This window comes from Dasypus novemcinctus, chromosome 2 (genome assembly GCF_030445035.2).
Source record: "Dasypus novemcinctus isolate mDasNov1 chromosome 2, mDasNov1.1.hap2, whole genome shotgun sequence".
Classification (NCBI taxonomy): Eukaryota; Metazoa; Chordata; class Mammalia; order Cingulata; family Dasypodidae; genus Dasypus; species Dasypus novemcinctus.
Window position 1 is genome coordinate 78547563 of NC_080674.1, and position 25887 is coordinate 78573449.

The window sequence follows — 25887 nt, forward strand, 5'->3', positions numbered from 1 at the left end:
AACAAATGGCTACTGATAAACTGTTTGAATTGCAAATTCCCCAAAGTAAACACTGGTTTCAGCTCTCTATATAAAAGGGGATATAACCAATGAATCCATAAGCATTTACTGAGAATCTTCCATATGTTTACAGTCTCTACCTTAAGGAAGGTTATAATTCAGTTGTGAAAATGAAACTATAGTTGAAATAATTAGGACATTGATTAAAGACTATATAATCAGGCACCAAATAACGTAGTACAGACTATGACATGCCAAATAAATTCAGAAAAAGGGGAGGTATATTAATGATAACTGAAATTGTCAGAGATTCTTCAAAGAGATAAAACTGCAAAGGGAAGGACAATAGGCTAAAAGGTAAGAATAGGAAATCAGACGGTGAGAAGGCAGGATGAATACTATGGAGTGGAAGGTTGGTAACAGAGAGGGGGAAAATGAAGCCATGAAAAGGAATGAGGTCCTTAAAAAAGAAAGTGAAATAAAGGAGAGAAATAGAACAAAGTTAAGGAACAGAGGATGAGATTTTTCTCAGAATGACCTATGCACTGCTGAAGACAGTGGAATAAGACTACTGGAGAGGATTTAGCTGAGAATGTAGAAGTGAGGGGGAAAAATATGGAAGCAAAATTGTTCAGGAGATTGGAAAAGATAGAATCTGGTATACAGGTAGAAGGGTTAGATCAAAGAAGAAGGATAAAAATATAAAAAGAATGAGGAAATTTGGGAGAATACACCTAAGTGATAGCCTAGATTTTTCCAGTGAAGCCAAAGATAATTTTTTTTATGATTAAGTAACAACACTCTTGCTCTGGAAAATTCCTGAGATTCTGACATTGTTTGATATTATGATAAACATGTCATTTTACAGGTCTCCCTCACCATTTAAAAACCGTTTTTAGGTTCCCACTATTTTTACAATAAAGTCCAAATTCCTAAGCCAGCATTCAAGGATATCTGTAATCTGACCCAAAACTACTTTCCCAGGCTTTATCTCCCACTAGTGTCTGACAGTAACCCAGCGCTCCAGCCTATCCAATCTGATCCTTGCCACCAAGAAGATCCTTTTGTCTACACATTCTATGCCCACCACTCCCAAACTACACACCTGCAAAACAAAAAACAAAAATATATTTTTTAACTGGACAACCTGTTGGAGGAAAGCAAAGATGAATAAAATGTACCCCACATCAAGAAGTTTATGTTCATGAGGCTATTTATATTAATCCTATCTATCCTTCAAGGTTCAGCTGAAGTCCTAGGTACCATATCTTCCACTAACCATTTACAGGACTCAACAGGAAATGTTTCCTCAAACTCGTGAGTATTCACTGTCTGCTAACTCATATGGGTCCACCGTAAACTGATGTGGTAAACAGCTTATTAGGTCTACATTCTTCCTCTCCTGCTAGAATATAAGGTCCTTTCAGGAGCAGGGGGAGATTGTATTTTATATCTCTTTCTACACTTGAGTGTCTAGTGTAGTGCCTGAAACATACGAAAGATAGGAAATGCTTGATAGCAAGTGTGCTGCTGCTCCTAAGCATAAATAATACTTTCAAATGGAAAATAATTTGTTCATCCTTGGCTATGAAAAAGATACGAACAATTTAAGAAATTCATTAATTAGGACCCTGCTTACACTGTTATCGGCTTCCATCATCTCTTTATTTGATAATCTTATTTCTTCATTACAGACAATAGTGACTATAGTAAATATTAATGTATTTGGATTTCCACAGGTTAGAATTTTGCATCTAATAATTCTCAACTAATATTTTCATATATGCACAATGATAAACAAGGCACAGAGTTTTACCAAAGCTAAGAAATTATCCTTCAAAGACAGCTAAAACCGGTCTGTTCATGAATTTGCCAAAAGTCCCTAGAATTAGATACTGTTAAGTCTTTACCTCTACTCATATAAACACAACCCTCCACTAACCCTGTTTACTATTATAATACATCTGTGGTCAACATTATTCATGTTGCCCTCATTGTCAACTATCTCATTCTCAAAAGAAAAAATGGTAATAAAGACCATTTTTATAATCAGTAGCATTCCTAGCTTCTTCAAAGCATATCGCTGTAAAGGGAGATCCTAATTACACATACTATAACTTCTATTCCATGTTCAGGTTCAGGAAAAACCTACACATATAAGAGGGAAAGACACAGAACAATGAAGATGTAAAAGCAAAAACTGCCTGGGCATTTATATACCTATTAAAAAAATACCTCCACAGATGATGAGTGTCCAATCAAATCTCCAATAAAATCCAGTGAACATGAAGTGGCATTTTCTTGTTGCTTTTTAACAAGCTGGCTGGCTTGTTTGTTCACCCTTCCAAATCCCCACATGTTAAAAAAACCTAGAAAAACACAATAATTTCAACCATTTCCACAATTTGTGTGTCTTACAATAGTAATATAAGATCAGAAAAACAGAAAATTTAAGTGCAAAGATGTCCCATACTTACTTTAGTCAATAGCTAAGGGGATGGTGCCAGGCACTATCCTAGTATTTTTACACTATGTTATTTCATATCATCTTTCTTAGCTAACTAGGTTTGTTCCTCATTTCTTTTTATTGCCTTTATTCTCTTGTGAAGGTGTATAAACATGATAAAAAAGAAAGGCACTGAGACTGAAATAGAAGTGTAAAAAGCCTGAATAGTTCAGTTTTTTAGTTTTGTTTTCTGTTTTGTTTTGTTTTTTAAGGTATTACTTAGATTTATCAACACAGGGTAAAGGGAAAAGGTATGTGTGTATGTGTGTGTGCTCAAAACCAATATCCTAGGACTTTAAGTAAATAGAACCTAGAGAGTAATCAGCATTTTATGTTTACACAAAGTTTGCTAACTAATTCATTCAAACATCCAGAGTTTTGTTTTTCAAACCAAAATTTCAAAGTTCAGAGCCCATGAGATTATGGTATAAACACAAATGGTGTATTTTTCCATAAAGCACTTAAGTTCAATGCTAATAGTAACACTGTAAGTCTTCAGAAACATACTAGTTTGACATGTGAAGGTACAAATTCTGTTTGTTTCATTCAGAATTATGGACAAGATAATGATTATTTACCTTCATTAGGCCATTTGGTCAGATTACCAGAAAATAACAATCTTCTCTCAAAACAATAAAATCTCAGTTTAATTTAAATAAACAGGTAGTTCTGCATTAAAGCAACATTAAGATGCAAGTCCTAGAGATGTATTCACCAAATGCAATGACTGTCTCATGATGATGGAGGAGAATGTTGCTATGGAGGGAGGAGTGGGGTAAGGGGGCTGGGGGGTATATGGGGACCTCATATTTTTTTAATGTAATATTTTAAAAAATGAATAAAGACCAAAAAAAAAAAAAAAAAGATGCAAGTCCTAGATCCAACTATCATATTCTGAATTGCTTCACTGTAAATATCTTGTGTCCTTTGAAACTCTATTTGGAGCACATTTTATATTATTACTGTGATTATTCATAACTACCTTTATTTTGCCTTTATTATGAGTAAAAAAACAGAAAGAGAATATCTTTTTGAGTGAAGACACACACCTGTTGGTAACGGCTCTGCTGCAAGCTGCTGTTTTTCTCGTAACTCCCAAATGCGTACACTGCCATCTTCTGAGCATGAGATCAACTGCCTGTCAAACAGAAGATGAGTAAAACAAAAAGTGAACAGTATAATGTGTTATCGTCAGTGAGAAGAACTGTGATGGGAGGGATACATTTATGTACTGTATACAATATTTTATTATTTTGGTTATCATATGGAGTCTTTATATAATACAAATTCTGTCAAAATCAAACTAAAAGCTATATCAGAGTTTTGTAAAACAGTAGAACTGAAATTCAAGACTTTCTTTTCAATAAACAAAATTCCTCAGCATATTAAAAAAAAAAGTGAACAGTGGACTGCAAATGCTTTATCTGCAGAGCAAGAAATCATTGTAGCCTTTAACTGCTTTTATTCAGTTACTACAATTTAACATGGCTTTACAATGTGAAGAAAAAGCACTCTCCAGGAAAGGCCCACATTATACTATGCTACATAGACTCAAATGTTATTAAGTTATCATCTCCACTTTTAAAATGGATTCAGGGAAACAGGATATGAATTACACATTTTCAATCTCCTGCCCAGCCTGTCCTTCCCTCCTCTCACTTTATCTCTTTTCAGTGTGCCTCTCTAAAAATAACCTGCATATAAAATAAGGCTCTTTTCACATAATTTTATTCCTAAAAATTCAGCAGTCAAATTTACCCCAAAGAAAAACTCTCAGTAGCCTAAGACAACAAAGATACTACCATTGATTCTGGCCATAAACAAACACCACCACAAAGGTGGGTTTATGGAAAACATAAAAAGAAAAATTAGCACATATTAAGTAGCCAAAAGTCTTTACCTTTTTAAATAAATACCAAATTTTTAAACTATCATTTCTCACAATGAAATTTAATGTAATTCATTTGAACTTTGCTTCTTATAAATTTTGTAATATACTGCCACAAACTCTTCTTAGAGGCAGCCACGGGACATTCTCCATTTCCAAAAGAACATTGCAGGTCATGGCATGGAGCCAGGTAACTCTGCCACTTAAGAAATTACATTGGTGGCCCTGGGAATCATGCATTTCTTTCATCTGTTGCAGAACAGATGGGAACTTGTACCTGTTTGGTAGTTTGGCAATGTGCAGGACACTAGAGTCATGTGCAGTTTTCTGGCAGGCAATCACACGCTTCATTTGAAGGTTATATACGTATAATCCCCTTCCAACTGCAGCAAACACATTCTGGAAAAAAAAAGTTCATAAATGGGTAAAGAACTAGTACTCACCACTACCTGGAGTAATAGATTTCTAGCCTTACTGTGACGTAAAAAAGTCAATGTTTCTTTCCTAATTCCTAGCCTTCAGCCCAAATTACTATACTGCTGGCCCAAATTACTGCACTGTCCTTTGAAGTCTATAAATGTCAAAGCACCAAAGAAAGCTCAGAGCATTTAGAAGGTAGGAGGATGCAGTGGTGATACACAGAGAAAGATCTGTCTATCACCCCCTCAGCATCACTTTCTTCCTCACTGAAATATAACAGCTGGACAAAGGAGCTACGGCTGGCAGCCTGGCCCTATATCAGACACTGCTGAGAAATAACTTAGTTTTCATTTTCATAATACTATATCCTTTTAAAATTACTTAGCTTCTTTTGCCTTGCACTCCACATCTTAAGCAATCAAGAGACCTATAAAGAATGCAAAAAAGCATATGCCACAGTCGCACTATCTTAAGGTCCTCTGAAGGCTTCACAATAACATTTTCCAATGCATTATTAGAAATATCTTTTAGTTAAAAAGTAAAATATATACCTCCTAATAAAAGAAAACAACTCGAATCTTTTAAAAGAATTTGCACCAACATTATCTCCCTATAGCCTCACAACATCTTGTTACAACTGGAAAGGCAGCAGAGCAGGAATAGCTCAGTGGTTGAGCATCTGCTTCAAAGGTATAAAGGTCCAGGTTCAATCCCCAGTACTTCCTTAAAAAACAAATAAACACAAAAAACAAAAAACAAGGAAAAGCAAGCATATTATTGCCATTTTCCAGGTAAACAAATTGAAATTCAAAAAAATTAAAGTCCCACAATTAGACATGAAGTCAATATTAGAATCAAAGTCACATGCTACTCCAGTCCCTTGCTCTTTCCTTTTACCACATTTCCTAGGTTCTGAAATTATTTTGCAACTAGCTAGACTTTTGGTAGCACTTGTCTTAGAATCACTCATTCTTATTCAATAGGTAACCTGTGAGGCAGATTTTTCAAAAATCCCTGCAGATGGCCTTCCTGTTTTCACCAGAGATTCTGAGCCTCCCAACCTTTCTCATATGGCCTCAAAGACTACAAACCTAATTCACACCTACAGTAGCACGACCCCAAAGCTTACCAGATTCTAAATCTGGAATGGTCTCCTATACCCTCAAGATTAGTCCTCTGCACTAAGTCAGGCAAACTGAGGACCAGTGCTGGGAGCATTAATGAAAAGAACTTATAGGTTAAAACATAGCACCCTATGGAGAGTATTTAATGCAAAGAAACCCCAGAAATTAGCTTTATATACCAGAAAATCCATTCACAGTAAGTGATCTATCCAAGGTCACAAAGAAAATTACAAAATTAACTAGAGAATTCATGAGCTTTGGGGGCAGCATTTACTCAACAGACTATCAGTCACCTGTCATCAGTAATCAATGGTCCCTCTAGAAGGAAAGAACTCAGAGCAAAAGTAAGAAAATTAGGGAAAAATAAGTGATTCTTTATCAAGAACTTTTAATAGTTAATAAGCATCAATCAACATTATAAAAGGAAATGAAATGACATGAAAATGAAAAAAATTTTAAAGAATGATTTTTACAAAAATGAGAAAAAGGTATAGAATTTAAATATATATGTATGTTTTAGAGCTACAACTTTTAGAAATGTAGTCTCCATCTTTCCTGAGACCATATTATTTTTATCATATATATTTAATTTTTTCATAAATAAAGATGGGGTACAAAGAAACAATCTGTGGGATATTTGTGAGATTCTACAGTATTCTTATTCTTTTGTTTTCAAAGTAAGAGAGATGCATAGAAAACAAAAAATGGATCACATCTCCTCATCTAAAACTTACTACTACCAAATTTTCAAATTAAAACAACATGGATCCAATTAGAAGATTTCAACAGTACAGAAAGATAAAAAATAAAGCAAGATAAAAGTCTCCCCCAATTTACAACTCAAACATTTCTTGTGGTTATATTTGGAAAAGTAATCCCCTTTTAAACACATTTTGAGCCCTGAGGCTAAAAGAAGAAATGTTGAGATCAGAGCCCATGGTTATTAATCACTTACTGCAAAAAAGATGCAAAGTATCTCAACAGCATCACTGCTGAAGATGAAAGTATCAAAATCAGCGATTCTTACACAATCATCTTGCCTTAGGACACTAGCAGACTAAAAAAAACCCATTTCTGAAAATTTTCATTTCTTTTACCTATGAAATGCACCAAAAAAATCTTCAAAAGGATTCTTTCTCACAATTGTTTCTTTTTTTTTAAGATTTATTTTTTATTTATCCCCACCCCACCCCCCACCCCCATTGTTTGTGGTAGCTGTCTGCTCTTTGTGTTCATTTGCTGTGTGTTCTCTGGGTCTGCTTGACTTCTCTTTATGAGGCACTGGGAACTGAACCCAGGACCTCCCATGTGGAAGAAAGGTACTCAGTCACTTGAGCCACCTCAGCCCCTGGTTTATTGTGTCTCTCATTGTCTTTCCTCTGTTTTTCTCTTGTTGGATCATCCTGTTGCATCAGCTCACTGTGCATGCCCACTGCACCAGCTCACCTTCTCCAGGAGGCACCATGAAATAAACCTGGGACCTCCCATGTGGTAGGCAGAAGCCTAATCGTTTGAGCCACATCTGCTTCCCCTACAATTGTTTCTTAAAGCAATTGTAAAATTAACATAAAATCCTACAGGATTATTTAATCCAACACAAAATTTCAATATAGTTTCAAAATCTGTGTGTAATAACTTCCTTGCTTAAAGACAGAAGCTAAGATAAAAATGCTTTATAAAATATGAGTGGTGTAAACTTCCAAAACAATCAGAGACCATTTTAAGGCACAACTTGAAACCACAGGGAATGAGACCTTTCTATATTCTTTCACGAGATTCAATTTTAAAAATCATAAATTAAATTTTAAAAGGCAAGTTTATAAATATTTTTTTACCTCTTCATCATATGTGAAATGATTAATAGAAATGTCATTTAGTTTTTGACAGAGTTTTATTTCTTGCTGTGTGTCCAGCTGTAGAGAGAGGTCCCAGAAGTTGTGTTCATAGGCCTGCATGGTCCAGTCCAGGGCATCCCAGATGATCAGCTCTCCAACATGGGAGCCAGTGACAAAACTCAAATCTAGGCAAAGAATCACATATGCTTCATTACTGATCATTTTACCTAGGCTAAAGGTAAAATGAATGGACTGCCTAACAGTAATATTTTATGAAACTGCAATAATTAGAACAGTGAGGTACCTAGAAAAAGCCAAATAAGATTAATACAGCAAAATGGAAACACCAGAAGACACAGATATATACAGTATTCACTATATGATAATGACTGCATTTCAATTCAGTAAATATACCTCATGCTGGAATTTAGTTAACAATTTGTGGAATAAAAATAAAAGAAGTTTACCTTGTATCATATACCAAAATAAGTTTCAAATGTATTAAAACATTAAAGTACTTAAGGAATTGAAGAAAATAAAGGTGAATGTTTTAATGAATATGGAAGGGTAAAGGTCTCTAAAAAAGGCAGAGTATGAGTGGGGAGAACAGATCTGAGTAAATATATGCTTGGCAAAAAAACAAAACAAAACAAAACAAAAACCATAAACAAATGACAAAAAGCTGGAGAAAAATCTGCAGCTTAGACATCAGAATAGGTTTACATATTGATACATAAAGAGTTCTTGGAAATCAGTAAGAACAAGATGAATACCCCAGCAGAAAAAAACTAGGACAAGGAGTCGAACAGACAAATCAAGAAATAAAAATGATCACCAAACATATGAGAAAATGTTCAACTCCCTTAATAATAGAAGAAATGTAAAAGCAATGAGACCATTTATTGACTTGCAAATTGGAAAATACTATAAAAAAGGAAAATACCTAATGCTGGCAAAAGCAAAAGGAATTAGAATTCTTACACACTGCTAATATCCTAGTATAAATTGGTACAATTTTTCCAAAGATTAGTTTTTTGTTTTTTTTGTTTTTTTTTTAAAGATTTTATTTTATTTATTTAATTCCCCCCCTCCCCTGGTTGACTGTTCTCTGTGTCTATTTTGCTGCATCTTGTTTCTTTGTCCGCTTCTGTTGTCATCAGCGGCACAGGAAGTGTGGGTGGCGCCATTCCTGGGCAGGCTGCACTTTCTTTGGCGCTGGGCAGCTCTCCTTACAGGTGCACTCCTTGCGCGTGGGGCTCCCCTACGCGGGGGACACCCCTGCGTGGCGCGGCACTCCTTGCGTGCATCAGCACTGCGCATGGGCCAGCTCCACACGGGTCAAGGAGGCCCGGGGTTTGAACCGCGGACCTCCCATGTGGTAGACGGCCGCCCTAACCACTGGGCCAAGTCCATTTCCCCCTTTTTTTTTTTTTTTTTTTTAAGATTTATTTTATTTATTTATTTCTCCCCACCCCCTCATTGCTTGCACTTGCTATGTCGTTTGTCCTCCTTATTTTTTTTAGGAGGCACCAGGAACCGAACTCTGGCCCTCCGATGTGGGAGGGAGGCGCCTAATTAATTGAGCCACCTCTGTCCTCCCAGATTAGTTTTATAATATGTATCAAAACCTTTAAAAAATGTAAATCCACTGATCTAACAAATTCACTTCTAGAATTTATCCTGAGAAAGTATGTAAAAGAAATATGAACAAGGTGATTGTTCTTAATCTTTAAAATCTGAAGATAATCTAAATATCCAATTGGAGATTAAATAAATAGCACATCCACAAAATGAAACAGTAATGCTATTATTGAAAATTAAGTTGTAAAAGTGTATATTTATTTTCATTCATAACATAATGTTACAAAATAGTACAAGGTAGATATTGACAAACATACATATACATATATATATCTCGCTCCAGAAAAAAAGCTTGGAAAGATATGGCCCAAAATGTGAACAGTGTTTAAGTCTAGATTATGGGATGATTTTAATAATCTTTTTTTTTTTTTTTAAGATTTAATTTATTTCTCTCCCCTTCACCACCATTGCCTGTTCTCTGTGTCCATTCCCTGTGTCTTCTTCTGTGTCCACTTGCATTATCCAGCAGTACTGGGAAATGGCATCTCTTTTTTGTTGCATCATCTTGCTACATCAGCTCTCTGTGTATGCAGCACCACTCCTGGGTGGGCTGCGTTTTTCACGCAGGGCAGCTCTCCTTGCAGGGCACACACCTTGCGCGTGGGGCACCCCTACACGGGGGCGCCCCTGCATGGCATGGCACTTCTTTCACATGGCAGCACTGTGCATGGGCCAGGTTACCACACAGGTCAGGAGGCCCTGAGGAGCGAACCCTGGACCTTCCATATGGTAGACGGGCACACTATCAGTTGAGCCACGTCCACTTCCCTTAATAATCTTTTTTAATGTATTTTATGTGTCTCATGATTTTCTCAATTTTCCATTATGAATATGTATTCTAGAACAAATTTTTAAAACTAAAAAAAAATGAAATAAATGCATCAGACACTTTACAAATGATATGTTTACCAAACAATGTACTAAAAATTATTTTAAAGGAATGTAATTTATTTTAATTCTTATCCAGTAGGACCTCCTTTTATGCAACCACTATATTCCAATACTCTTTATGCAAGCTGAAAATCGCACATAATAGTGAACCTCATTGTTTAATAGTTCTTATATGAGTATACCTATCACACATTTTTTAAAAGGCAAATAAACACTCTAGTAACAATGAGTAAACAAACATAGAAATAATACTTATGTATTTTAATTCTCTTTCTCTGCCTTTATTTTTTTCAACTGCCAACCATATATAGCTGAACTCACCTGTCTTAAGAGTGTGTAAAATGAGGTCAAACTGTGTATCGGGTAAGACAGAACAGAATGAACTATGAATTGAGAAACACAAGTTCTAATTTTGGCTCTGGTATTAGCCATGAGGCCTTTAGGAAATCATTTAACCTTTCTCTATCTTGGTTTTATCACTAATTAAATGAGGATGAATGTGAAAATCAAATTAAGTAATAAATGTGTAGCCATTTTAAAAAGACATCAAATGTTATCCTTGAGACTCTGGTATTATTTTGAGCCACTGCTATTATTCCATATTAATGGTTTTAAAACATCCAGTTACTTGTAATTTAGGAAAACAGAGGTAATTATGATTTAATTATTCCATTTATCAAACAAAAAAATCTCTATAGCTAGATGAACAATCTCTTAGAAATAAAAAATTATCAGCAATTATACACATAAATGTTTATCTTGTCTTTGTTCCAAGGCCATAATCAGTAGTTACTAAACTCCAATTTCTACAGTTTATTAACAGACTCTTTAGGATTCATTCTGTAAAGAAGTAAGGTCTCTTCTCTTCTGTGAAGAGAAGAGGCTTCTACTTTTAAGAGTGGGAAGTCAAGGCAGGGCTAATCTTTCCATGACATTTTCTCCCCATCCCTTTCCTCTTCTTTCCACTTTCATTCAAACTACAAAACAACCAGAAGTTAAGGAGCAAAGATTCCTCTAGACTCTAACTCTGCGACCTGTAGTCATAACACAGAGTTAACTTAAAATCCTGAGACCACACAGCTTGCTTGCTGACTTAATCGCCATCCAAATAGCTGTGATTCACATATGCAATAGAAACACAGTTGGAATTTTTCACTAAAAACAAAATACTGGCATTCATAGCACATAGTTTATTACCATGTAAATTATTTATATTCCCAAATAGGTAACTCAAAATGCTTTAAAAACTTCAATAATGTATTACTAGCAAATGAGTTTTCATCCTGTATAATTATCAAAAGTCACTTAGTAGGTTCCACATCCAGGCTCTGCCCCTATCAAGATGATGAAATGAGATGCTTCAGGGCTCCAACACCCACAGAAGCTTTGAAGAACTAGCAAAATTTAGCAGAAACATCTTTCTCAAAGCTCCAGGAAACATTTAAAGGGTAAGCACCAAATCAAGAAAAATGGTACTTAACAGCAGTAGGATCTCACAGCACCCTGACTGGCCCTTCCCCCACCCCGTTGCAGCTCAGCATAGAGCCAGGCCCTGCTCCCAGTACAGATCCCTGGTGTTGTTTCTGGATGGAGCATAGTAACCCCAGTGTATACACTGCAAGCATGTGTGTTTGGCCCAATCTGTCTGCTGGTGGCCTAAGGGACTGACTCAATGACCCAGAATTTGCCCTGCATATAGAAGGAAGTTCACAGAGTGATCTTGCAGAACACTGTGGGAGAATAGTCAAATCATGCTGCAGGTTATTTCTGTCTGTAGGACATACAGTGCAGTGCCTAGGACCATGAGAAAACTATTTCCTAGGAAAGGGGCACACTGGCACTTGTGTAAACAGAGTAATTCTCAGGCCACATGTGCATGCCCAAGTTGAGATGCATTTGCAGAAAGGATCAGAGGGACCACTACTCTTGGGCCTGGAACAGTTCTCCAAATGCACTGTATTGATAAGCCTAGAAGGAACTTCACACAGGTCAGTCTTCAAAGACTGAGAAGATGTTTTTCTTTCTTTTTTTTTTTTTTTTTGGTTAGACATTCAAGGAATGCTCTCTCTTAACACTAGTAGGAAACAAGCTTAAGGAACAGATACCTCAGAATCTAAATTCTAGTAATAACACAGTAAATATCAAAATCTCCAGGTTTCAATTAAGAGATTACAAAACATATAAAGAAGCAGGAAGTGATGGCCCAGGCAAAGGAGAAGAATGAAGCATTAGAAATCCATCAGCGAGGAGAACCAGACCTGGGACACACCAGACAAAGATTTTTGTTAAATGAGCCTAAATATATTCAAAGACCTAAAGGAAAATATGGACAAAGAATAAAAGGAAATCAGGAAAACAATAGATGAACACAAAATGTAAGAGAGAGATGAAAATCATGAAAAGGAATCAAATAGAGCTGAAGATCACAATTACAGAAATTTTAAATTTCCTAGAGGGGTTCAACAGTAGATTGGAACTGTAAGAAGAAAGAATCAGTGAACTTGAAGATAAAACAACTGAAATCACCTAGTCAGAGGAGAAGAAAGAAGAATGAAGAAAAGTAAACAGAGCCTGAGGAACCTATGGGACACCAGCAAGCATATAAATATACAGTGTGGAAGTCCCAGAGGGAGAAAAAAAGACAGAAGGTGGTAGAGAGGATATTCAAAAAAATAATGGCTGAAAAATTCCAAATGTAACAGAAGACTTAAATATACACATCCAAGATGCTCAATAAACTCCAAACATGACAAACCTAAATAGATCCATGCCCCAGCATATTGTAATCAAACTGCCAAATGCCAAATATAAAGAGAGAATTCTGAAAGCTGCAAGAGAGAGGCAACATGTCACGTGCAGTATAAGGGATCCTCAATAACATTAAGTGCTGATTTCTCATTGGAAGCCATGGAGTCAAGAAAGCAGTGGAATGACATATTTAAAATGATGAAAACAAAAAATTGTGACCAAGAATTCTATACCCAGCAAAACTGTCTTTCAAAAATGAGGGAGAGATTAAGATATTCTCAGAGAAGCAAAAACTGAGATCACCACCACTCAATTGGTCCTTTAAGAGACTAATTTGAGTTCTGCAGTTTGAAAGGAAAGGACAACAGATACTAGATCAAAGTCACATGGAGAAATAAAGATCTCTAGTAAAGATAATGACAAGGTAGATATAAATAGCAGTACTACTGTATTTTTTATTTGTAACTCCATTTTTTTACTTCTTATAGGATCTAAAAGGCAAATGCATAAATGTAATTATACATATGGACTCAATGTATAAACATGTAATTTTTGACAAGAACTACATAAAGATAGGGGGACAGAGGAATATAAGAACATAGTTTGTGTATACTATTGAAGTTAAGTTGGTACCAAGGCAAACAATATTGTTACAGATTTAGCACGTCAAATTTAAGCCTGATGGTAACTACAAAGAAAACAATGGAGAATACACATGCTTACAGAGAAAGAATGAAAAGTATAGGTTGCCAGGAATGGGAGCCAGGGCAATGGGGTTAATGAATGCATAATGAATGCAGGGTATTTATTTGAAGAAATGAGAAAGTTTTAGTAATGGAAGGTAGTAAGGGTATGGAGATAGTGTGAATGTGATTAATCCCACTGAATGTTATACTTGGGAGTGGTTGAGATGGGAAAGTTTCTACTGTATGTACGAAGGAAGAGAAGAAGGGAGGGAGGGAGGAAAGGAGGGTAAGTAAAGAGACCATGACAATGAAAAGCAATACATGTGCCTGAATAGGATCTAGCAAGAGAAGTAAACAGGCCCCAAGGGATATTACTGGAACATATTTTTAAAACTGGCATATAGACTGTAATGTTAAATTTCTTGAACTTGATAACTGTACTTAAGGTGTTTACATAAGTGAAAACCCTTATTCATAGCAAACGTACATAGCAGTATTAAGTATTCAAGGTGCATGAGGTATACAACCTACGCTCAAGTGTGTTCAGAAAATGGATTGATATATAGGCTGATAGAATGATATGGGACATGTGGGAAAATGTCAAAATTGGAAGATCTGAGATCTGGGGGGTGGGGGATTAGATAGGTTCTACTATACCTGTCTAAGGATGTATTAACATGTTGGGGTTCTCTAAATGGAGTTTGTATTATTTTTGTAACTTTCCTGTAAGTTTGAAAGTATTTCAAAATAAAATGTTTTTTTAAAAGTCATATAGTATGAAAATCTCACCTGGATTCTGTCTACTCATCTCCACAAGTTAGTACTTACTAACTCTTTATGATTACTGTATCAGCTTGCCAACTCAGAACAAGAAAAGTAACAAAATACAGAAGCAACACCTAGAGCATCCTGCCAGAAAAGATTAGTAAAGGCTATCTTGTTTGTCTTAGAAAATCTTCTGTCCAGGCAATCAGTTCTTTTCAGCAAACCTGCTATCCATTATCCACATTTGTGAGCATTCTACTCTACCTGTAAGTTTGCTGTGGGGCTATTCCACTGAAAAGTCACTTTCCCTTTAAAGTACCAACCCAACAATTGGCCACATCCCTCAATGATAATAAAAGTGGACAAAGTAGCAGTACTGTGAGTGGTGCTAGGAATTACACACTGTAACATAATCATTGCAGGAGTTACAAAATCTGCAGCATGGCAAACATGCCTACCTATGATTAAACTGTTAGCAAATCATATTTAAATTTTACCAGACTATCAGCTTATGTATGATTCCTAAATATGCTTGTGGCTTATTTACTATCTATAACATAATTTTACAGTCATGGAATTTATAAAATATAAAATATAAAGTACTAGGAGTTTTCTATAACATTCATTTATAAATTTGTTTTAGATTTCCATTTTTTTCTACCCTTAAGAAGTTGGCAAAGAAACACTTCAGGAAAGTTTTCTTCATTAAATTGTCACTCAGCTGCAAAAGTGCTATGAAGTGTTACTTCATAGCAAAACTGCCATGAAGTTAAGGCTACCTTAGTAACAACCCATCACCTTCACTTTAATGGCACAATGTTTCACAGCTAAAGGCAGCCAAGGCATGACCAATGTAACCGGCAGAATATTGTTATGCTTTTCTCAGCAGCTTCAGGGACTTTGAGCTTATGACTATGTCACCAAGAAGGTATATAGTCTTCAAACAGGAGCCTGCTTTCTATGCTGCCATCCATGGAAAAAAGGGGTGATCCCAACCACTGATATTTTATCATTATGGACAATTTGGTCCTTAGAAAGACTTGTAGCTGAGCTTTACAAGAAGACGGCTATTAGGGAGGGGAGGATTTTAGAGCTGGGAGGAACACTGTTACTGATGTACCTGAAAACATGACTGACATACAAAGAGGAGACTACATGTGGTGCTACTGAATCCCTTTCCCCTTGCCTCCTGTTTATATAGGTATTGGTCAGAAAGGGCCAACCCAGGCTCTGGCCTTCCAACTACATCGTATTCATATCACCCTTGCAGGACTCTTCTTGAAATCTCTACCAAACTACTACCAAACTAAAGCCCAGGAGCCCCCTCTCCTGACCTTGGTACACAGATCACCCAGCAGATCTCTTATTGATACAAGCTGTCATTTATTTGCAAGTGAACTAGATAAATACCAAGTTTTTGTGATTTTGATCTTGCCTTGCCATCCAATGTCAGATTTAGCTCATAGTAGATGCTGATTAAAATAATTTATGAAGTCAACTGTGGTGTTTTGGCAATCAAAACTCACAACCACAAGGAAGAGAACACATGACCCATTTTCTTCAGACCTTTACTTTAGTTTGATGCTATTCTCTGAGAACCATTAACCATGATTACAAATGTCTTGAATTCTGCTCATTCTATTAAAAGTGTATACCTTGCTATGTGAATACTGTACTGTGTGGCTGGCAAGACAAAATGGCATAACTATTTCAAATCTCTACAAAAGACAAGCTAGCCATAAACATTTGCTAGAAAGACTGAAATACCATAGCATTAGAATTTATAGCCCATAACCATCACCCCACAGCTACAAGAAGCACCTGAGAACTTGTGCTCTCCTCTACTCTTTTCTCTGCCTGTTCTATTCTTCTTGTGACTAAATCTTAGCCTACTAATCTGTGAAACTTGCATAATTCCACTGGCTTAAATATCAGACTTAAAATGTCAACCTCTATTAATCTAAAGCATTATTTTTAATGACAGTAATTCTAGAATCCTGAAGTAAAACAAGACTAGAGTTCAGAACAGATGATAGGACGTACAAAATTTTAGAGATATAAAAATGTGAATGAGCTTACCATTGACATTAACCAATGAGAGGATATTATCCTGATGATCAAGGAGGCGCTTAACTTCAAGAATATCCCATTCTAGCGATCCTTTTGTGGGTGCTATCAACCTAAAAATTACTAAATGAAAAGGAAGATATAATTTTATTAAAATATTTATTAAAAAAGATAAGTTATTATTTCTGCTCAAAAAGCATTTCATTAAGTGAAAAATACCTACAATATTGAAAATCCATCTCCAAGAAGTCATATTCTTACTACTTTAGATATTTCTATCAAATGCTTGAAATGTTTGAAATACTCTACTAAAACCCAGAGTGAGTGTGCCCTTACAACTTTCTTACTTTATTGATTCTTCAAAATCCACTACCAATCACTGAAGTCCACATCCTCTTTAGAGGCTTCAATCTAGTACAACTTTCCTCAATCTCTTCCTTAGACAGTGACTGGCCCATATCCTTGAATCATCTCTACCATCAGCTTTCTCTACTCATGTCCCCTGGCCAGTAAGCACTGTTACAATATAAACTACAAATTCATGTTTAACACCAACTCAGTGAAAACTTCAGCACCTGCTTTTTATTTTATTCTTTTCTTGATACCTAAACAGACACTATTAAATTACAAATTCTCCCAGAGAGAAAATGCCCTTTAATTTTTATATGCCATTCAGTTCTGACTGAATAGATTCGATATTTAATGTGTTGTTTGACTCATTATCTGATTTTAACAAATATAATTTTACTTAAACTAATATAAATCCTAACTTTAATAAATACAGAAAACCCAAAATCAAATCAACTGAAGTGATTCTATCAACAAATATTTACTAAACAAGATATCACTGCCCTGAAATGCTCACAGTCTAGTGTGGTGATGAGACTTATAAACAGGCTTATAATAAATGTATTAAGTGCTCTAATAAGTCATTGTATGAAGTCACTAGGGATGCTCAATGATCAGACTAACATCGGAGCAGTGGAGAAATCTCAAAGCTCATAACCTAACTTTGGTGAAACACTAATGTATCTCTTCTTTCTCATATTCTTCTCTGGAAGGTAATTCATACAATGTTTCTTTCTATACGTCTGGACAATATTTTATCAACTGAAAAATCTCTAGAAAGGTTATTTAATCTTAACCGCCATTCACGATCAAACTGTGGCTGTCAAAAGAAGATGGTCTTTTAGTCAATACAAAAGGGAATTCTTACTAATACCTATGAAAGTTATGTGAAAATTCTACTTTTGTTGGAATACTATCAAATAATCTTGAGATTTGAGTTTTGGAAAAAATGCAATATATTGTTCAGTCAAGCCAAAAGAGATAATAATCTGAAATACTGACAGGAAAAAGAAATCCACAAAGTATTGAAGACACTGTGAGCCTGTCAATGAGACCATAAATACAGCCATTATAGACAAGTAGTCCCAGGACCACTTATGTAAAACTTCAAGGAAACAAGGCAATTATGAATCAGATCAAAGTACAAAAGAAAAGCAATAGTCAAGTCCAGGAAAGGGGTAAGAAAAAACCTTGGCCTTCTGAACCAGGAGGAGGTCTCAGAGCTGACAGCCTTGCTTAGCTAGCAAAGCCTCAAAGTCACGGTAGCTAGTACACACAGAAATTATATTTCCTGTTGAAAGGAATCATCACACAGAAAAAGAAAAATTGGTACGGAACATTTAAAACAAAGGACTACAAGCAGAAGCTTGGTCTTAAAAAGAGAAAGGACACTCTACTCCATTTATAAAAATGAAATTAATTTTTATACAAGGAAAACTGGCAGTATATTTGTATTTTAAGATAAAACTAAATAAAATGCAGAATTCCATTTTTAAGAATGGTATACTTTTTAACAAATTATTTTCTGAATAAAATCAACTTTTAATTTTTTTTGTTTACATGATAATGTAACTTATTTTGGAGCACTGGCCTTGCTTTTATTACCATTTCAATGAATTCAGTAATTCATTCATTTATTCAATAAATATGTTATCTGTTAACATAAAGATGAATAAGAAAGTTACCGTCGCTAAGGATCTCACATTCTGAAGGGGGAGTAGGGTGGGAACAAAAAGGAAACAATTAATTTTTAAAGTACTAAGTGTAATGATAGATATGTGTACAGAGTATTATGAGAACATGGACCAAACACTTCAGGGAGAAGAGATATCAGGTTAGCCTTCTTCCTCTATGGAAAAAGTGATACTTCAGCTGAATTCTTAAAGGTTAAGTAGGAATTAGCCAAATGAGACAATGAGAAGGATGCCTCACATATAGAGTAACAGCAAAAATGAAGGCACAGAAGTGAGAAACATCTCAGGAGAAGTAATCTTAAGCAATTCCGTGTTCATGAAGCAAGGAGCACAGCACTCTAAGAGGCATAAATGAAGATCCTTAATTGAAATGTTGAGAAATCTAAACTTTATCTTCAAGATCACAGATGTCCCTACACTGGTCTTTGTCTTCAAGGGGAAATTTTTCATTCATCTGGGGCAAAAATTAAAAAAGAAAGGGCCAGGTGTTTTTTATAAAACTAAACATATTCAATTTAAAATGCTTTGCTCTATTCTGATATTAAGTTCTTCATACATTTTTACCATTAAAATGTCTTTTTTACAAGACAAAGGTTATGATAGATGGTAGTTGTTACTGTTTGTTGTTTTCAGGGTTTTTCTTTACATTTTTATTTAGCAAAGTAAAAATGTACAACTCTATACTGATCTCCAAAAGTTTGTACTTTTGTTCTGGTCAGAGAGCTGTAGATCTAGGGCCCAGAAATTTGTGTTTTAACAAGTCTTTCACATGATTCTAATGCACACTAAAGTTTGGGAAACACCAAGTTAGAGTAAAACCAGCAAAACACAAGGCAACTTATTAGTTGCAAGAGAAGAAAGAGTAGGGAAAAGCTAGGCTTCTTTCCAGATGCAAAGGAAAACACAGGAAAACCGAACATCAATGAATGAAAAAAAAAAACTAAACACAATATTTTATCTTTAGAAACTACTTTATGAAGAAAAAGGATAAGCACAGAAATGATTACACACAAAAAGGTCAGCTGAAGAAAGAGAAACTTCACTGCAAATCAGTGGAGTCTGCAGATAGCAGTTAGCTGACAGCGAGCAATTATCGCATGCCCCTGGGTACATGCTAGCTTGCCAACTGATGGTCAGAGCAAATCTCAGAGCTGATCACTGGATGAAGTCGCTGAAGCAATATCAATTGCCCTCTGTGATATATTATAAAAATTCTTCAAGAAAAAAGAAGCTTTTATGAAGCATACTTATTCTTTCTCTTCTCAACACCCAAATTCCATTCATAAGGCAGTGAGCGCAAGTGACTTTCTCCAGGACTTTGCTATCCTGCTACTCTGATGAATGTGGCACAAACCTCCCCAAGAAAATGGACCCCATTCTGGCTTCCTGAGGGGAAAAAAATTCATGTTTCTGTTTTAATGAATTTAGCATCATACTCACTCAGTTCTTTGCCAATGGCTGCTACAACACAGTTCCTAGGTATTTCGATCAAAGCACTGACCCCTTCAAAAATATATAAAGCAAAGTTCAAATTATTTTCTTCACAGATTTCATGAAAACCAAAAATATTCTCCAGTTTTAAGTCTTTTCCCATAAGTGGTAATAATAAAGCACACACAATATGTGCCTGCTACATACACACCTCCTTGCTTGCTTACACATGGAAAGTGAAAATTGTATTTCTGAGACCTTTGGAAGACATTATTGATTTATTAAGGGTAAGATATGCTCTTTTTATGTTTTCACTATTGTGATGAAGTAGTATACTCAGCAATTTAAATTTACTTACCAGGTATTCCATAAGATAATTACCATCACCAGTTTACAAGGCAGCTAGTTCAAATGAGACAAAGTGGGGTTTTCATCAATGTAAATTTAAGAAGGCACCGAGTTAGCCAACAGTTGATAGCTAACAAGGTGGCCTTCAAACAGCATGCTTATAATCAATTGATACATTTATAAAATTCCTTATATTACTGAAATAATCAAGATTCAATACTCCACCACATTTTACTTAGTACAGAGTTCTGAGTATCTTTTTACAATTGAATCATTAGATGATTTTAGAGTAACCATAACTTCTTGTAAGATGTTACAAAAATTAAAGAATATATAAGATTCAGAACCACCACATGTGTTAGCGAAAAATATTTACTGAAGTTAATTTTTCCATTATGATCTACATGTAATTTATTTATAAAATATGCAATTTGGAAAAAAAAATCTACTCATTTGTTTATACTTCCCATATATCAAAAAACCAGCACTGCTGTGACTTGGGGAGTATTTCCTGTCAAAATTCTTCTCCACATTGGCTTGTTTTAAGAGTATGTTTTGTAAGTATTTGCCCATGTACAAGGAGGACTAAGTGGTGGTAGGAAGGAAGAAAGGGTGGATGGATACGGGTAGAAGTCAAGGAGATGGAAGAGATAGGAGACGATGGGGGATAATTAAGAAGAGAATTCTAAATAGAGAAAATAGCTTGTAAAAAAATTTATTAAATTATTTGTGAAGTGAAAATGCTGGGAAACCAATGTTTCAGAATTAGCAACTTAATACTCAGAATCACAGAACATATTGCTAGAAAGGGCGTGAATGTTCTGACTTCTGTCCACTGCATCATGATAAATGTGTGTGTGTGAATATATATAACACTGGTATTTCCAAATATAGAATAAATGCCCCTTAAAACCCTGCTAGTCCAAAGATCAAGCAGAGTTTATGAAAGGAATATCATGAGTTAGAAGTCTAATGCATTGCCAAATAATTGGCATCCTATAATTTGAAAAACCCAAATCACAAAAACTCACTATGGCCTTTTTGAAGGTTTCCAATAATTGTCCTCACAAATTCTGTTATCTCTGAAGACATTCAAGTATATAGGGGCAATACTGTGATTATTTAATGTGTAATACTCAAAGATAACTCACAAAAGAATTGGAGACTGCAGTAATAAGCAGTTATATACATTAAAATATAAAAGATTCTTTTTAGCCCTTGTTTCTATATTTTACAACATTGCTATTAACAATTCATGGAATAAAATTCACAGATACTACAGGCTAGTATGAGAAACACGAAAATGTACATGTAGATAAAGAGATATAACTCATAGTAATAGTAAACAGAGAACTATGCTGTAGATTTAAACAAGATTAGTAATGAAATGTTGAAATGAGATTAAACTGTATATCCTAGCAAAGTATGGATTTATTTATGCTAAGACACCTCATCATTTTTCTGATATTTATAATATCTATATGAAGATAATCTAGTTCCAACCGTGAAATTCAATTCACAGGACTCCTACTACCTTTAAAATGTCAATAATATGCATAATATTCTTTCTAGATTGTTCATGGACTCTTTTGAATACTTTTAGAAACAAAAATATATCACATGACTTGAAGATAACGCATTTAAATGTACTTATCTATTTTTAAATATTTTTACTCTGAAAATAGATTTTAATTTTATTTTTAAGATCCTTGGTATCACTTAAGTCAAACTGTTGTTTTTTTTTTAAGCCAAAACAGTATGCCAACAGAATTCTGAGAAAATAGTTTGTTGCACATATATGAAGTCCTTAGCAAAATCAATTATTTATTTATTTTTTTAAAATTTCTCTCCCCTTCACCCCCCAACCCCACCCCATTGTCTGCTCTGTGTCCATTTGCTGCGTGTTCTTCTTTGTCTGCTTCTGTTGTTGTCAGTGGCACGGGACTCTGTGTTTCTTTTTGTTGCGTCATCTTGTTGTGTCAGCTCTCCATGTGTGCGGTGCCATTCCTGGGCAGGCTGCACTTTCTTTTGCGCTGGGCGGCTCTCCTTATGGGGTGTACTCCTTGCGCGTGGGGCTCCCCTACGCGGGGGACACCTCTACATGGCACGGCACTCCTTGCACGCATCAGCACTGCGCATGGGCAGCTCCACACGGGTCAAAGAGGCCCGGGGTTTGAACCGTGGACCTCCCATGTGGTAGACGTATGCCCTATCCACTGGGCCATGTCCACTTCCCCAAAATCAATTTTTAAAACAAAGTCATACTCAGGATCTATTCAAAGTCAATGAAAGAGGAAAATGCTACTGTAAAGTTATACCGGTCTGCTTACAGGTATCTACATGCTCATTAAACTCAGTTTAGGAACATGGACCAAGAGCATATATGAAAGGTTTTTCTACTTTTGAGAAATTCTGTGAGAAAGGAATAGGAAGTACAAAGGAAAGGGGTCTTTCCTCAAATTAAGGATTGAAATATATTTCATATAAACCTTAACCTGAATTGAAAAAATTTGGCTGTTATCTTCAGAACCAAAAAAGAAAAATCCCCTATATTGACCACTGTATTAATGGAAAGTCTCTTTGAAGGCCCACTGTGTATTTCAGAGTCAGTCAATTATGGCTTCCAATTACCTAGATTTGTTTTTTTACCTGTATCAGAAAGGTGACTAGTCTTACACAGGAGATCTAATTCTCTGTTCCAAACACACAGGTCATTTCCACCAGAAAGCCAAACATCTAGTCTCTGAAGAAGAGTTAAACACTGCAAAATTGAAATGAAATGTTTATTAGTTTAGGAATTCAGCTCATTTAAAATATTTTTAAAATTTCAAAATAGTCTACTAAGTAACTAGTTTCTAACAAATAAAATGTAGTAAAAAGGATGCTGTGTTACTCTCAAGACTAGATCATAAAAGACATTGTGGCTTCTTCCTTGATCTTTCTTGGATCATTCACTCTAGGATGAAGACACTCAAGCAGTCCTATGGTCCACCTCGGAAGGAAGTGAGGCTTCTAAACCACCACCAGCACTAATTTATCAAGTATGTAAATGAGTGCTCTAGCAAGCTTATCCTTCAGGCTGAGTTCAGCCTTCAGAGAGCAACCTCATAAGAGACCTGAGCCAAAACCACTCAGCTAAGCTGCTCTCAGACTTCAGGCTGCAAATATTGTGAGATAATAAATGTTTTTTGCTTTAAGCCATTACATTTTATGATAATTTTTTACTCAATATTTAGTAATTGCAATACTTAATTTCCTTTTAAAATTAAAAAATATGCCCTTAGTATTATTTTACATATCTTTCAAATTACTATCCCCTGATTCATCTCAACAATTCTAAACATTTGGTAAATTCAGAAAGTGAGTGTTCCCGAAGTACTGCAAAGCCCTTTACTTTAACAGAACTTTAAGGTCACACCTTCACTGGTGTTCTCCCCGTACATTAACTTGGAGTGAGAAGAAGAGCAAAAGCAAGAAAGATGAATAAAAAAGAAAAGAAAAGCGTTCTGATAGTTTTACTTGGATTGAGAGTAGGAGTGCTTTTTAAATGCATGGAATAAAAACAGTCCAAACAATGGAAGCAAAAGACAGTGGGCTGACATACTGAAAGAAAAGAAATGGGAACTAAGAATTGTTTATCTGTGAGACTTTCTTTCAAAGATGAGGAAGAGATAGGAAATTCCTAGATAAACAAAAGCTGAAAGAGTTCATCATAAACAGACCTGCCCAATAAGCAATGCCAAAGGAAGTTCACCAGGCTGAAAGGAAAGAAAACTAAACAGTGGATCAAAGCAGCATAAAGCAATAAAGACCGCAGTAAAGGTAACTTTAAGAGTAATTACAATCGGGAGTACTCTGATAACATATTGTTTGGTAAGTAATTCCATTTATTCCTTCATATGGATGCTAAAATGCAAATGTATTAAGAGTATGATAAAGGGAGGGTTGTGAACATACAATGCAGAGAAATACAGTTTGCAACAAGCACAATAAAAAGGTAGGGGACAGAAGGGCATAGGAACAATGTATGTGTATGTTACTAAAGATAAACTGGTATCAAAGAAAATATGATTACTACAGATTTAGGAAGTTAAACTTTAACACCATGGTAACCAAAGAGAAAACATGTGAAAAAAATACATTCAAAAAGAAATGAGAAGGGTGTCAAAATGGTACAATACAAAAAAGCCAAATAATATGGAAGGCATTAGTAAAACAGAGGCTCAAAAAGGTATAAGACTTACAAACACAATAGGGTAAAATGGCAAAAGAAAGTCCTACACTACCAATAGTTTTTTTAAATGTAAATGGATTAAACTACCTAGTAAAAGTCAGAGATTGGAAAAGTGGATTAAAAAGCATGACCCAACTATATACCGTGTACAAGAAACTCACCTGAATTCAAAGACATTAGAAGACTGAAAGTAAAAGGATGGAAAAAATATATACCACATAAGTGGTAACCAAAAGAAAGAGAGCTGGGGGGAGAGGGGCTATAATACCAGATAAAATAGACTTTAAGTCAAAGATTGTTATGAGGGACAAAGACGGGCACAATGTACTGTTAAGGGGGTCAATTAAAAAAAAAGATTGTACAGTTCTAGAGAGCAAATATTTACAGATTTAAAGGGAGAAATGGAAGATTCTATATTAACACTAGACGATTTCAATACACCATTTTCAATAACTTATAGAACACCCAGGCAGGACATCAACAAGGAAATACAAGACTTGAACAATACTCTTAAACCAGCTAGACCTAAAAGACATATATAGAACACTTCACCCAACAGGAGCAGAAGTCACAAACTTTTCAAGTACATCTGGATCATTCTCCAGGATAGACCATATCTTAGGTCACAAAACAAGTCTCATAAATTAAAAAATATTGAAATCATACAATGTATATTCTATGACCACAATGGAATAAAGATATAAATCAATAAAGGGAGAAATGGAAAATTCACAAAGATGTGCAAATTAAAAATGTACTCTTAACCTGTGGGTCAAAGAAGAAATAATAAGGGAAATTAGGAAATATCCTCAAGCAGATGAAAATAAAACCCTAACATCCAAAAGCTAAAGGACACAACAAAGGCAGTGCTGAAAGGGACACTTACAGCTGTAAATGTTTAGGTTAAAAAAAAAAGATTTAAATCAGAGACTTTACCTCAAAATATAGAGGATCTAAAAAAGAACTAAACCCAAAGCGAGTAGACTGAAGGAAATAACAAAGGCTAGAGCAGAGACAAATGAAATAGAGAATTAAAAAACAAAATAGAGAAAATCAAAAAACCAAAAGTTGGCTCCTTGAAAAAAAAATTGACCATCCTTGAGCTAGACTGACAGAAAAAAACAGAGAGACCACAAATAACAAAAAACAGAAATGAAAAGGGGGACGTTACTATACACCCCACAGAAATAAAAAGGACTAAAAGAGGACGCAATAAACAACTGTCACCAACAAATTAGATTATCTAGATGAAATGGACAAA

At 35.3% G+C, this 25887-nt stretch overlaps 1 protein-coding gene across 2 annotated transcripts in view; it reads right to left on the reverse strand.

Moving 5' to 3' along the window:
• The window catches only part of WDR41 (WD repeat domain 41), a 72582-nt gene that overhangs the window by 1661 nt on the left and 45034 nt on the right, over positions 1 to 25887 (reverse strand). Inside the window, exons 6-12 of one of the 2 annotated variants that reach the window (XM_004463469.4) lie at positions 23042 to 23153; positions 20054 to 20116; positions 16584 to 16694; positions 7774 to 7958; positions 4672 to 4793; positions 3556 to 3644; positions 2236 to 2369 (exon numbers count right to left, since the gene is read on the reverse strand). In XM_004463469.4, coding sequence (XP_004463526.1) covers positions 2236 to 2369; positions 3556 to 3644; positions 4672 to 4793; positions 7774 to 7958; positions 16584 to 16694; positions 20054 to 20116; positions 23042 to 23153 — 816 coding nt within the window. Of the gene's footprint in view, positions 1 to 2220; positions 2370 to 3555; positions 3645 to 4671; positions 4794 to 7773; positions 7959 to 16583; positions 16695 to 20053; positions 20117 to 23041; positions 23154 to 25887 lie in introns of both variants that reach the window. The other variant, XM_071208676.1, reaches the window with a different exon arrangement.